Source organism: Hemitrygon akajei, chromosome 8, assembly GCF_048418815.1.
Source record: "Hemitrygon akajei chromosome 8, sHemAka1.3, whole genome shotgun sequence".
NCBI lineage: Eukaryota > Metazoa > Chordata > Chondrichthyes > Myliobatiformes > Dasyatidae > Hemitrygon > Hemitrygon akajei.
The window spans coordinates 165348266-165362549 of record NC_133131.1 but is presented as its reverse complement, the minus strand read 5'-3'; the positions used below and the strand labels follow the sequence as shown (position 1 = coordinate 165362549).

The 14284-nt window shown below is 40.2% G+C and overlaps 1 protein-coding gene across 1 annotated transcript in view; it reads left to right on the top strand.

Annotated features, from left to right (window-relative positions):
- LOC140732397 (obscurin-like) overlaps positions 1 to 14284 on the top strand; it is a 530964-nt gene that overhangs the window by 238492 nt on the left and 278188 nt on the right. Inside the window, exons 52-53 of the mRNA XM_073054987.1 lie at positions 559 to 825; positions 1210 to 1476. Coding sequence (XP_072911088.1) covers positions 559 to 825; positions 1210 to 1476 — 534 coding nt within the window. The remainder of the gene's footprint in view (positions 1 to 558; positions 826 to 1209; positions 1477 to 14284) is intronic.

Genomic DNA, 14284 nt, shown 5'->3' with positions numbered 1-14284 from the left:
TATAAAATTACAAGGGGCATTGTCTATTTTCCAGGATTTGGGAATCAAGAAATAGAGAGCATAGGCTTAAGTTGAGAGTGATGAGATTTAATAGATATCTGAAGGACAACTTTTTCTGAGCAGTTATTGTATAATAAGAGAAAGTGGTTGAGGGGGATACATTCAAAAGGTACTTGGACAGGTACGTGGATAGAAAGGTTTAAAGGGATATGGGGCGAACACAGGTAAATGGGACTAGCTTAGATGGGACCAGATGGGCCAAAGGGCCTGTTACCATGCAATGTTTACTTAGACTTTATCATTCCAGTATAGTGTGTACAACTTCTGTATTTCTAAATTTAGCTCCTTTACAATAAAGACCAATATGTCATTCATCTCCATACCTACTTGATTCATCTACATACTAACCTTAGTGATTTATGTACAGGAACACTTAGATCCCTATGCATTTCACTCATTTGCAAGCTGGATTTTATGTTGGCTTGATTGGACTTTTATTTTTATCCAGAATGCACAATCCTACTGGATGTTTACAAATTAAATTGCTGTTTTTCCTAGCTCTGCCTGTGCTTTTCAAGAAAGGGCTTCAGAACATGGAAGCTGAAGAAAGTAGTTCAGTTATTCTGCGCTGTGAACTCACTAAACCTGATGTTCCAGTGGAATGGAGAAAATATTCAGTGGTACTTACTCCAAATGACAAGTATGATATGGTGCAAAAAGGTTTCTGCACTGAATTGATTATTCGCAACATAAAACCAGAAGATGAAGGGGAATATACTTGTGATTCGGGAGATCAGCAGACTTCTGCATCTTTGAAAGTGAAGGGTAGGATAGCCAGTATATTTTTGGCATAATTCTGCATAAGAAACTACTAATTTTTCCAGATAGAATTTTATATTTCAGTCATCATACATAAATTGATATTATTAAGAGCATAACAATAGAAACAGAATTTGGCCATTTAGCCTTGTTTTCCTTTTGTTGTCAGTGTCATTTTTGTGCACTAATCACATGCCCCTTGTGTGCCTTGATGACTAGCATTCTGTTTTTCCTCAGTCTGGGTTTATCTAAATACTGGCAATCTACAAAATATTAACTTAAATGGATAAATGGAAAGGTGTGAAACTGCATTTAACTTCCTAGCAGTTTGTCAAGCTCAGATCTAGACCGAACAACATTATCAACTGATTTACTTCTCATCCTCTTTAGTCTTGCCTGTGCTTTTTAAACAAGAACTTGAGAACATAGAAGCGGATGAGAATGGTATGGCTATTTTGTGCTGTGAGCTGTCTAAACCTGGTGGCTCAGTGGAATGGAGGAAAGGCATCGTGGCACTTCATTCAAGTGATAAGTATGAAATGAAGCATGAAGATTCCTGTGTTCAGCTGTTTATATACAATCTAAAACTAGAAGATCAGGGAGAATACACCTGCGACTCAGGGGACCAGCAGACCAGTGCATTTCTAAAAGTAAAGGGTAGGAATCATTTTTGTATTTCCATTATTTAAATTTAAGAGGAAACCTGTCACAGCCTTTGTATTGAATAATTTTGTGATATGCTATTTATAGTCACGTAATCTTGTCACGTCAATGCGGCCATTTTCTTTAAAAAATGTTAATTGTAATGTATAAGCAAACTAATGCACATGCAAATCAGTTTTCTGAAATGCAAAAAGAAAGTGTTGAAAATATTCAACAAGTCAACCAAATAGTGCAAAGAGATAAGGTTTAAGCAGATATAATAATTAAAGTCAATGACTATGAATTAGAAAAGTAAGAAAGCAAGAATATTTTTGTTTCCAGAGTGGAGTTTTATGTTGTATAAAGAATAAAAAATAAACTGATGCATGGAACTACCTGTGACATACAATTCAATGCAGTGATATTGTAGACAGAAAGTTTTGACTTTGGAAAATTAAGTTGTTCTAATTATAATAATTAACTGGAAAAAATTCAATTATAAAATTAAAATAAACCTATAGGGAAATCTGATGTAAAACAGAAAAAAACTGAAAACACTAGGCTGAAAGAGAAGTAAAGTTAGTGCATTAGGCTGAAGACCCTTTGTCAGAACTGAGGAAGAGGGAAAAGAAGATAATTTTAAGAAGTAGAGAAGGTGATATAGAGTCTCTCAAAAGCAGAGGTGGAGGATTATGCCTTGTGATCAACTCGTTTTGGTGCACAAATGTACCAGTGCTGTCCCAATTCTGCTCACCAGACCTGGAATATCTCGCAGTTAAGTGCAGTCCATTTTACCTACCAGGGAGATTTCCGTGATCATTTTGATAGTGGTATACATTCCACCTCAGACCAATGTCAGTCAGACTTTAGATGATCTGCGCAATGGGATCAACGTGCATGAAACAGCATACCCTAATACCTTCACCATCATTTTGGGTGATTTTAACCAGGCCAGTCTGAAAAAGATCACTAAACAATTACCATCAACAGATCACTTGCAATACTAGGAGAAACAACATACTGGACCATTGTTACACCACCATCAAGAATGCCTTCTGTGCTATTCCATGTTCTCACTTCAGGAAGTCTGATCAGCTGGGCTGTACTTCTACTCCCTGAGTATAGGCAGAGACTGAAGTACCGCAGCACCAGTAGCGAGGACCAGGAAGGGACGCACAGGAGCACCTACAGGACTGCTTTGAATTGGAGGTCTGGACCGTATTCAGGGATTCATCTTCAATTTTGGATGAGTATGCTGCAGTTGTTACCGACTTCATTAAAACCTGTGTGGATGAGTGTGTGCCTACAAAGACTTGCTGCACATTCCCAAACCAAAAGCCATGGATGAACTAGGAGTACATCGTCTGCTGAAGGCTAGATCTGTGCAATTCAAGGCTGGCAAACCAGACCTGAACCAGAAAACCAGGTATGACTTGCAGAGGGCTATTTCAAGGACGAAGAGACAATTTCGAATGAGGTTGGAGGCGACATTGGATGTACGAAAACTCTGACATGATTTGCAAGACATTACTTCCTACAAAGCGAAACTATAGCTGTGAAGATCCCTGTCGCACCTGGTGACCCTGTGATCTCTGTCTCAGAGGCCGATGTTAAGTTGTCTTTAAAGAGGCTGAACCCTTGCAAGGCAGAAGGCCCCAACGGAGTACCTGGTAAAGCTTTAAAGCTTGAAAACTTGTGCCATCCAACTGGTAGGAGTATTCAAGGTTATTTTCAACCTCTCACTGCTACAGGCAGAAGTTCCCACTTGCTTCAAAAAGGCAACAATTATACCAGTGCCTAAGAAGAATAATGTGAGCTGCCTTAATGACTATCGCCCAGTAGCACTCACATCTACAGTGATGAAATGCTTTGAGAGGTTGGTCATGACTAGACTGAACTCCTGCCTCAGCAAGGACCTGGACCCACTGCATTTTGCCTATTGCCACAATAAGTCAACGGTAGATGCAGTCTCAATGGCTCTTCACACGGCCTTGGACCACCTGAACAATAGAAACACCAATGTTAGGATGCTGTTCATTGACTATAGCTCAGCATTTATACTATCATTCCCACAATCCTGACAGAGAAATTACAGAATCTGGGCCTCTGTACCTCCTTCTGCAATTGGATCCTCGACTTCCTAACTGGAAGACCGGAATCTGTGTGGATTGGTGATAATATCTCATTCTCACTGACCATCAACAATGGTGCACCTCAGGGGTGTGTGCTTAGACCACTGCTCTACTCTCTATATACCCATGACTATGTGGCTAGGTTTAGCTCAAATATCATCTATAAATTTGCTGATGATACAATCATTGTTGGTAGAATCTCAAATGGAGATAAGAGGGCGTACAGGTGCGAGATATTCCAACTAGTGGAGTGATGACGCAGCAACAGCCTTGCACTCAACGTCAGTAAGACGAAAGAACTGATTGTGAAATTCAGAAGGGTAAGAAGAAGGAACACATACCAATCTGCATAGAGGGATCAGAAGTGGAGAGAGTGAGCGGCTTCAGGTTCCTGGGTGTCAAGATCTCTGAGGATCTAATCTGGTCCCAACATAATGATGTAGCTATAAGGAAGGCAAGACAGCAACTATAGTTCATTAGGAGTCTGAAGAGATTTGTCAACAAAAACACTCAAAAACTTCTAAAGATGTACCATGGAGAGCATTCTGACAGGCTGCATCACTGTCTGGTATGGGGGGGGGGGGAGGATGGAGGGAGTGGGTGCTACTGCACAGGACCAAAAGAAGCTGCAGAGGGTTGTAAATTTAGTCTGCTCCATCTTGGGTACTAGCCTACGAAGTATCCAGGACATTTTTAGGGAGTGGTGTCTCAGAAATAGAGAGTCCATTAGTAAGGACCCCCAGCTCTCAGGGCATGCTCTTTTCCCATTGTTACCATCAGGTAGGAGGTACAGAAGCCTGAAGGCACACGCTCAGCGATTCAGGAACAGCTTCTTCCCCTCTGTCATCTGATTCCTAAATGGACATTGAACCTGTGAACACTACCTCACTTTTTAAATATATTTTATTTGTGATTTTGCACAAATTTTAATCTATTCCATGTACATATACTGCAATTGATTTACTTATTTATTATTTTTTCTCTTCTTCTATAATATGTATTGTATTGAAATGCTGCTGCTAAGTTAACAAACTTCACGGCACATGCCGGTGATAATAAACCTGATTCTGATTAACAGAGCAAAGGGAATTTCAATAAGAGGGTGAGTCAAGGATTGTCATGAGATGAGTTATAGGAATCTTCAGGCCAAGTAAGTTAATAGGACAGTTAGTGATAGTATGGACAAAGAAATATGATATGTTACTGATAATATCAGGACTGTGGGACATCGGAATCAGGTTCATTGTCACTAACATTGTTCATGAAAGTTTAATATGTGGTGAAGGAATTGGTTTAGGAGGGAGGCCATAAGCATTTTGGATCATTGGTGTCTCTTCCAGGGAAGGTGGGACCTGTACAGGAGGGACGGTTTGCATCGGAACTGGAGAGGGACTAATATCCTTGCGGGAAGGTTTGTTAATGCTGCATAGTGGGGTTTAAACTAGAATTGCAAGGGGATGGGAGCCAGAGTGCCAGAACAGTTAGTGGAGAGGTTGTAGAGACGGATATTGGTAAGACCTCAGTCAAAGTTAGGAATCAAAAGGTTGAGCATGGTGCAACAAAATTGAAAAGGATAAATGCAGGATTGAAGGTGTTGAATCTGAATGCCCACAGTATTAGGGATAAAGTACAAACCCCATTTTTAGAAAAGTTGGGATATTTTCCAAAATGCAATAAAAACCAAAATCTGTGAAATATTAATTCACGTGAACCTTTATTTAACTGACAAAAGTACAAAGAAAAGATTTTCAATAGTTTTACTGACCAACTTAATTATATTTTGTAAATAGACACAAATTTAGAATTTGATGGCTGCAACACACTCAACAAAAGTTGGGACAGAGTTAAAATAAGATTGAAAAGTGCACAGAATATTCAAATAACACCGGTTTGGAAGACTCCACATTAAGCAGGCTAATTGGTAGCAGGTGAGGTATCATGACTGGGTATAAAAGTAGCGTCCATCAAAGGCTCAGTCTTTGCAAGCAAGGATGGGTCGTGGCTCACCCCTTTGAGCCAAAATTCGTGAGAGAATTGTTAGTCAGTTCAAAAGGAACATTTCTCAACAGAAGATTGCAGAGAATTTAGGTCTTTCAACATCTACAGTACATAATATTGTGAAAAGATTCAGAGAATTCAGAGACATCTCGGTGCATAAAGGGCAAGGTCGGAAACCATGGTTGAATGTGCGTGATCTTCGAGCCCTCAGGCGACACTGCCTAAGAAACCGTCATGCTACTGTGACAATTATAGCCACCTGGGCTCGGGAGTACTTCGGAAAACCATTGTTACTTAACACAGTCCGTTGCTGCATCCAGAAATGCAACTTGAAACTGTATTACGCAAGGAGGAAGCCATACATCAACTCTATGCAGAAACGCTGGCAAGTTCTCTGGGCCCGAGCTCATCTCAGATGGACCGAAAGACTGTGGAACCGTGTGCTGTGGTCAGATGAGTCCACATTTCAGCTAGTTTTTGGAAAAAACGGGCGTCGAGTTCTCCATGCCAAAGATGAAAACGACCATCCTAATTGTTATCAGCGAAAGGTGCAAAAGCCAGCATCTGTGATGGTATGGGGGTGCATCATTGCCCACGGCATGGGTGAGTTGCATGTATGTGAAGGTACCATTGACTCTGAGGCATATATTAGGATCTTAGAGAGACATATGTTGCCATCAAGGTGACATCTCTTCCCGGGACATCCATGCTTATTTCAGCAGGACAATGCCAGACCACATTCTGCAAGGGCTACAACAGTGTGGCTTTGTAGATACAGAGTGCGTGTGCTTGACTGGCCTGCTGCCAGTCTAGATCTATCTCCTATTGAAAATGTATGGCGCATCATGAAGAGGAGAATCAGACAACGGAGACCACGGACTGTTGAGCAGCTGAAGTTTTATATCAAGCAAGAATGGACAAAATTTCCAATTGCATATCTACTACAATTGGTATCCTCAGTTCCAAAATTATTAAAAAGTGTTATTAAAAGGAAAGGTGATGTAACACAATGGTAAACATGACTCTGTCCCAACTTTTGTTGAGTGTGTTGCAGCCATCAAATTCTAAATTTGTGTATATTTACAAAATACAATTAAGTTGGTCAGTAAAACTATTGAAAATCTTTTCTTTGTACTTTAGTCAGTTAAATAAAGGTTCACGTGAATTAACATATCACAGATTTTAGTTTTTATTGCATTTTGGAAAATATCCCAACTTTTCTGGAAATGGGGTTTGTAGATGAACTTGCAGCCTAGTTGCTGGTTGGCAGATATGATGTTGTAAGCATTATAAAATCATGGCTGAAAGGTTAAAGCTGGGAGCTTAATGTCCAAGTATACACATTATATAGAAAGGATAGGCAAGAAGGCAGAGGGGGTTGTGTTCCTCTGTTGATTAAGGAAAAATTAAATCAAGTCATTAGAAAAAGTTGACATAGGGTTGGAAGGTGTTGAATCTTTGTGGATAAATCTAAGGAACTCCTAGGGTAAAAAGACCATGATGGGAGATGTATACAGACCCCCAAGCCTACAAGTTACAATGGGAAATAGAAAATGCATGCCAAAAGGGCAATGTTACAATGGTCATGGGGGATTTCAATATGCAGGTAGATTAAAAAAATCAGTTTGGTGCTGGATTACAGAAGGGGGAATTTCTAGACTGCTTACAAGATCAATTTTAATGGATTGGGTGTTATGAACTGGAGGCGATTAGGGAGCTTAAGGAAAAGGAAGTCTTAGGAGCCAGTGATCACAATATGATTGAGTTCAATTTTATATTTGGTAAGGAGAAGGTAAAGTCTGACGTAGCATTACTTCAGTGGAGATAAAGTGGTATGAGAGAGGTGTTTGTCAAAGTAAATTGAAAGGAGATGCTGGCAGGGATGACGGCAGAGCAGCAATAGCATGAGATTCTGGGGAAAATGAGGAAGGTACAGGATAGATATATTCCAGAAATAAAAAATACTCAAATGGCAAAATAGTACAACCGTGGCTGACAAGAAAAGTCAAAGCTAATGTAAAAGCTAAAAGGAAGGCATACAACAAAGCAAGAATTAGTGGGAAGATAGAGGATTGGGAAACTTTGAAAAACCTACAGAAAGCAACTAGAAGGATCATTAGGAGGAAACGCAAACACGAAGAAATTTGCTGGACATTCAAGCAAAACACAGCAAATTCTGGTGGAATGCAGCAGGCCAGGCAGCATCTATAGGAAGAAGTACAGTCAACATTTTGGGCCGAGACCCTTTGACAGGACAGAAAAGCAAGCTAGCAAACAATATCAAGGTGGATAGAAAAAGCTTTATTTTGTGTGCGTGTGTGTGTAGGACTGCTAAAAAAATAAGGCCAGAGAAGAAATAATGGAGGACAAGGAAATTGCAGATGAACTAAAGGTGTATTTTGCATCAGTCTTCACTATGGAAGACACTAGCAACGTGCCAGGTGCTGAAGGGTGTGAGGCAAGAGAAGTCAATACAGTTACTATTACAAAGGAGGTGCTCAAAAATCTGAAAGACCTGAAAGTACATGAGTCACCTGGACCAAATGAACTAGGGTTCTAAAAGAGGTAGTGGTCGAGATTGTGGAGGCATTAGTAACGATCTTTCAAGAATCATTGGACTGTAGCATGGTTCTGGAGGACTGGAAAATTAGAGATGTCACTCCACTCTTTTAGAAAGGAGGGAGGCAACAGGAAGTAAATTATAGACCAGATAGTTTGACCTCAGTGGTTGGGAAGATGTTAAAGTCAATTGTAAAGGATGAGGTTATGGAGTATTTGGTGACACAGGATGTGATAGGACAAAGTCAGCATGGTTTCCTTTGGGGAAAATATTGCCTGGTGAACCTGTTGGAATTCTTTGAGGAGATTACATGTAGGATAGATAAAGGGGATGCAGTGGATGTTGCATGTTTGGATTTTCAGAATGCCTTCGACAAGGTGTCACACATGAGGCTGTTTACCAAGTTTCCCTGCTTTTGGTATGCTGGCCTTTATAAATCAGAGCATTGAGTATAGGAGTTGGGATGTAATGTTAAAATTGTACAAGGCATTGGTAAGGCCGAATTTGGAGTATTGTGTACAGTTCTGGTCACCAAATTATAGGAAAGATATCAACAGAATAGAGAGAGTACAGAGAAGATTTACTAGAATGTTACCTGAGTTTCAGCACCTAAGTTGCAGGGAAAGATTGAACAAGTTAGGTCTTTATTCTTTGGAGCATAGAAGGTTAAGAGTGTCTTGATAGAGGTATTTAAAATTATGAGGGGGATAGATCGAGTTGACGTGGATAGGCTTTTTCCATTGAGAGTAGGGGAGATACAAACAAGAGGACATGATTTGAGAGTTAGGGGGCAAAAGTTTAAGGGTAACACGAGGGGGAATTTCTTTACTCAGAGAGTGGTAGCTGTGTGGAATGAGCTTCCAGTAGAAGTGGTAGAGGCAGGTTCGGTATTGTCATTTAAAGTAAAATTGGATAGGTATATGGACAGGAAAGGAATGGAGGGTTATGGGCTGAGTGCGGGCCAGTGGGACTAGGTGAGTGTAAGCGTTAGCACGGACTAGAAGGGCTGAGATGGCCTGTTTCCGTGCTGTAATTGTTATAAGTTAAGAGTGCATGGTATTACAGGAAAGTTACTAACATGGTTAGAGCATTGATTGATTGGAGGCAGAAAGTTGGAATAAAATGATCGTTTTCTGGTTAGCTGGCCATGAAGGGTGCTGTTCTGCAGAGGTCAGTGTGGGACCACTTCTTTTAATGTTGTATAGCAATGATTCAGATGATGGAATAGACGACTTTGTTGCCAAGTTTGCAGATGTTACGAAGATTGATGGGGGTGGCAGGTAGTGTTGATAAAACAGGAAGGCTGCAGAAGGACTAAGATTAGAAAAATAGGCAAGAGAGTGGGAAATGAAATACAGTGTTGGAAAATGCGTAGCCGTGCATTTTGGTAGAAGAAATAAATGTGTAGCCTATTTTCTGAATGAGGAGAAAATCCAAAACTCTGAGATGCAAAGGGATTTGGGAGTCCTTGTGCAGAACACCCTAAAGGTTAACTTGTGTGCTGAGGAAGACAAATGCAATGTTAGCATTCATTTCAAGAGGTCTAGAGTATAAGAGCAGGGGTGTGATGATGAGGCCCCACTTGAGAATTGTGAACAGTTTTGGGCTTCTTCTCTAAGAAAAAATGTGCTGGCATTGGAGAGTATTCAGAGGAGGTTCACAAGGATGATTCCGGGAATGAAAGGATTATCGTATGAGGAACATTTGATGGCTCTGGGCCTGTACTTGCTGGAATTTAGAAGGATGAGAGCGGGATTCTCTTTGAATATTCAAATATTGAAAGGCCTAGACAGTGAATGTGGAAAGGATGTTTCCCATTTTGGTGGAGTTCAGGACAAGATGGTACAGCCTCAGGATAGAGGGGCATCCATTCAAAACAATGAAGTGGAGAGATTGCTTTAGCCAGAGGGTGGTGAACTTGTTACCACAGGCAGCTGTGGAGGCCAGGTCGTTGAGTGTATTTAAGGCAGAGATTGATAGGTTCTTGATTGACCATGGCATCAAAGGTTACGGGGAGAAGGCTGGCAAGTGGGGCTGAGAAAAGGGAGAAAATTATCAGCCATGATTGAATGACGGAGTGGACTCAGTGGGTCAAATGGCCTAAATCTGCTCCTGGGTCTTCTGGAGATGGCCTTTTCAAGCAGTTCTTCATTGAGCTTACTAGTGGATCTGCTTTTCTGTTTTGGGTGTTGTGCAATGAATCAGAATTGTTTAGAGAGCTTAAGGTAAAATAACCTTTGGGACAAAAGATCATCATGTGTTTGAATTTACCCTGAAATTTGAGAAGAAGCTAAAGTCCGATGTATTAGTATTACAGTGGAATAAAGGGAATTACAGGGGCTTGAGAGAGGAGTTGGCCAGTATTGATTGGAAAAGAACACTGGCAGGGATGACAGCAGAGTAGCAATGGCTGGAATTTCTGGAAGCAATTCGGAAAGTGCAGGATATATACATCACAAAGAAGAAGTATTCTGAAGGAAAGATGACATAACCGTGGCTAACAAGAGAAGTCAAAGAGAGGGCATATCATAGAGCAAAAATTTGTGGATTGGGAAGCTTTCAAAAACCGACAGAAAACACTTAAAAAATGTTATTAAGAAGATACGGATGGAATATGAAAGTAAACTAGCCAATAATATGAAAGAGGGTACCTAATATTTCTTCAGATACATAAAGTGTAAAAGAAAGGCAAGAGTAGGTATCATAGTACTGGAAAACAATACTGGAGAGGTAGTAATGGGGGACAATGAAATGGCAGCTGAACTGAATAAGTATTTTGCATCAGTCCTCACTATGGAAGACACTAGCAATATGGTAGAAGTTCCAGGTATCAGGTGCCATGAAGTGTGTGATGTTATTATAACTAGACAGAATGTTCTTGAGAACTGAAATGTCTGAAGGTAGATAAGTTACCTAGGCCAGATAGTGTACACCCAGAGTTCTGGAATTGGCAGCTGGAGAAATTGTGGAGGTATTAGTAATAATCTTTCATGAATCACTAGATTCTGGAATGGTTCCTCAGTAGTTGGGTAGATTAAGGATTCAGATCTCAGGGTATTTGGAGACACATGATAAATTAGGCCATCATCAGCATGGTTTCCTCAAGGGAAAACCTTGCCTGACAAATCTGTTGAAATTGTTTGAAGAAATAACAAGCGGGATAGACAAAGGAGAATTGCTTGATGTTGTGTACTTGGATTTTCAGAAGGCCTTTGACAAGGTGCCACACATGAGGCTGCTTAACAAGCTACAAGCCCATGGTGTTACACAAAGAATTCTAGCATAGATAAAGCTGTGGCTGATTGGTAGGAGGCAAAGAGTGGGAATAAAGGAAGGCTTTTCTGGTTGGTTGATGGTGACTAGTGGTGTTCCACAGGGGTCTGTTGGGACCAATTCTTTTTATGTTATGTGTCAGTGATTGAGATGATGGAATTGATGGCTTTGTTGCAAAGTTTGCAGACGATATGAAGATAGCTGGAGAGCAGGTAGTTTTGAGGAAGGTAGAGAAGCTGCAAAAGGAATTGGACAGATTGTGAATGAGCAAAAAATGGCAGATGAAATACAGTGTTGGGAAGTGTTTGGTCATGAACTTTGGTCAAAGAAATGGGTTGACTATTTTGTAATTCGACAGAGAATTCAAAAAACTGAGGTGCAAAGTGAGTCCTTGTGCCAGATTCCCTAAAGATTAATAGCATCTGTGGTGAGGAAGTCAAATGCAGTATTAGCATTCATTTCAAGAGGACTAGAGTATAAAAGCAAGAATGTGATGCTGAAAGTTTATAAAGCACTGGTAAGGCCTCACTTTGGGTATAATGAGCAGGTTTTGGCCCCTATCTTAGAAAGGATGTGCTAAAACTGAAGAGTGTTCAAAGGTTAACAAAAACTGGCTTGTCATTTGAAGAGTGTGTGATAGCTCTGGGCCTGTATTCACTAGAATTCAGAAGATTGAGATGTGTCCTCATTGAAACCTAGCGAATGGTGAAAAGCCTTGATAAAGTGGATGTGGAGAGGATGTTTCCTATGGTGGGAGAGTCTAAGACCAGAGGACACAGCCTCAGAATAGAGGGTTCTCCTTTTAGAATGTAAATGAGGAGGAATTTATTTAGCTAGAGAGTGGTGAATGGGTGGAATTCTTTGCTACAGACAGCTTTGGAGGCCAAGTCTTTATATATACTTAGGTAGAGGTTGATAGATTCTTAATTGGTCTGGGCATCAAGGGATATGGGCAGAAGATGAAATTGGTGCTGAGAGGAAAATTGGATCAGCCATGATGAAATAGTGAAGCAGACATGATGGGCCAAATGGCCTAATTCTGCTCCTATATCTTATGGTCCTATGGAGATGGCTGAGTGTACAGCCCTCTGCAGCCTCTTTCAAACCTGCGCATTTGAGTCTTCCTATGACCTGGTGATGAAACCTTCATATTGTGGGAAAATGCCACAAGATGAGATTTGGTTGATGATGGAAAGTTGCATCGTGGAATGACAAAGGAAATGGACTTTACATGGCGCTGAAATCGAACTGAGAGAACATATAGCTGGTGGTGGAATCTTATTAGAATTGGCAGAAATTTCAAACGGTGATCTGTTGAATGTATTAATCCCTTTTTCCACAGATGCTGTCTAATCTGAGTGCTTCCATTATTTTCTGATATAATAAAAGTTCTGAAAGTTCAGTTAGATTTAACTCATTTCAATTTCAAGAGTCTGTCGCATGTTGTATGTGGTAAATGACTCCAGCTCCTGTTGACATGCCTATCTAAAAGTGAATGGATGAAAGTTCCTAATAGCATACTGAATAATTCTCCTTTATGGTCAGTCGTGGACCAGTTAGTAGGAATGTTTCAATTTTTCAGAGACTTTGAGAATAAGCTTGCTATAGGATGCCCACTTCAAGAGTCTGCTGTTGAAAAGTTCTTGGTAGTCAGGTGAATATAATTAGAATCTTTATGCAGGGATATTGTTTAGGGAGAGGATGCTGACATTGCTCCCCTTACCCTGCCAGTGAACTTAGAGAATTTTGCAAAAGGAATTTAATTTCTGGAATTTTTCCTGTAGTTTGCAGCATAGTATATTTCAGAGTGCTACTATCTGCTTAACTAATGTCAGTAGCAAGGAAACTCTATAATGAAAAGTATCATAATACAGAAAATAATAATAGGATTGACCAGAGCCAGAATGGATTTATAAAAGGACAATCACATTTGTTTAATCTACTGGAGGTCTTTTGGATGTGACGAGTAGAATGTTGCGCTGGTAGACCCGGAGTCGTCGGCACATGTTGGGATTGGATTTCTGTGTGGGCAGAAGGCACAAGCGATGGTGACGCCCCTTGTATGTGAATTGGTGAGATCGGATTTTGTGGCCTGGAGTTTAGGTTCTCATCCAGGGTCCTAATTCATCGTCATCAGACTGATGGAATTGCTCTGATAGTCACTATGTTCTCAACATGCCCAATGGAATTCTGTGTCATTAAAAGATGAGAGATATGACATAAAATATTCAAAATCATAATTGATTATTTAACACAGTGTATTTCTTTAAATTTTAGTTTGAGTAGCTATATATTTTACTAGAATGCTAACAGCTTAATTGAAGACATTTAATTCTTCCTTGATTTTTGCTTTGATTTTATCCTCTTCATTCTCAATAAGGATACTGATGTTAATTTACCTCCATAGATGTAATTAGAAATTAGCATTTGATCAGAGTTGCAGTCAGAGTTATAAAGAACCACAGCACAGAGTCAGGCCATTCAGCCCATATAGTTCATGCCAAACTCTTATTCTGCCAAGTCCCATCGACTGACACCTAGATCATAGCCCTCTATCACACTCCCTTCCATGTACTTGCCCAAATTCGTCTTAAATTTTGAAATTGAACCCACATTCGCCACTTCACTGGCAGTTTGTTCTGTAAGCACACTATCCTCTGAATGAAGATGATCCCCCTCAGATCCCCCTTAAATAATTATAATTTCGTTATTAATCTATGACCTCTAGTTCTAGTCTTACCCGACCTCTGTGGAAAAAAGCTTGCTTGCATTTATTCTGTTTATAACCTTCATAATTTCATACACCACTCTCATATCACCCCTCATTCTCCTACACTCCAGGGAACAAAGTACTAACTTA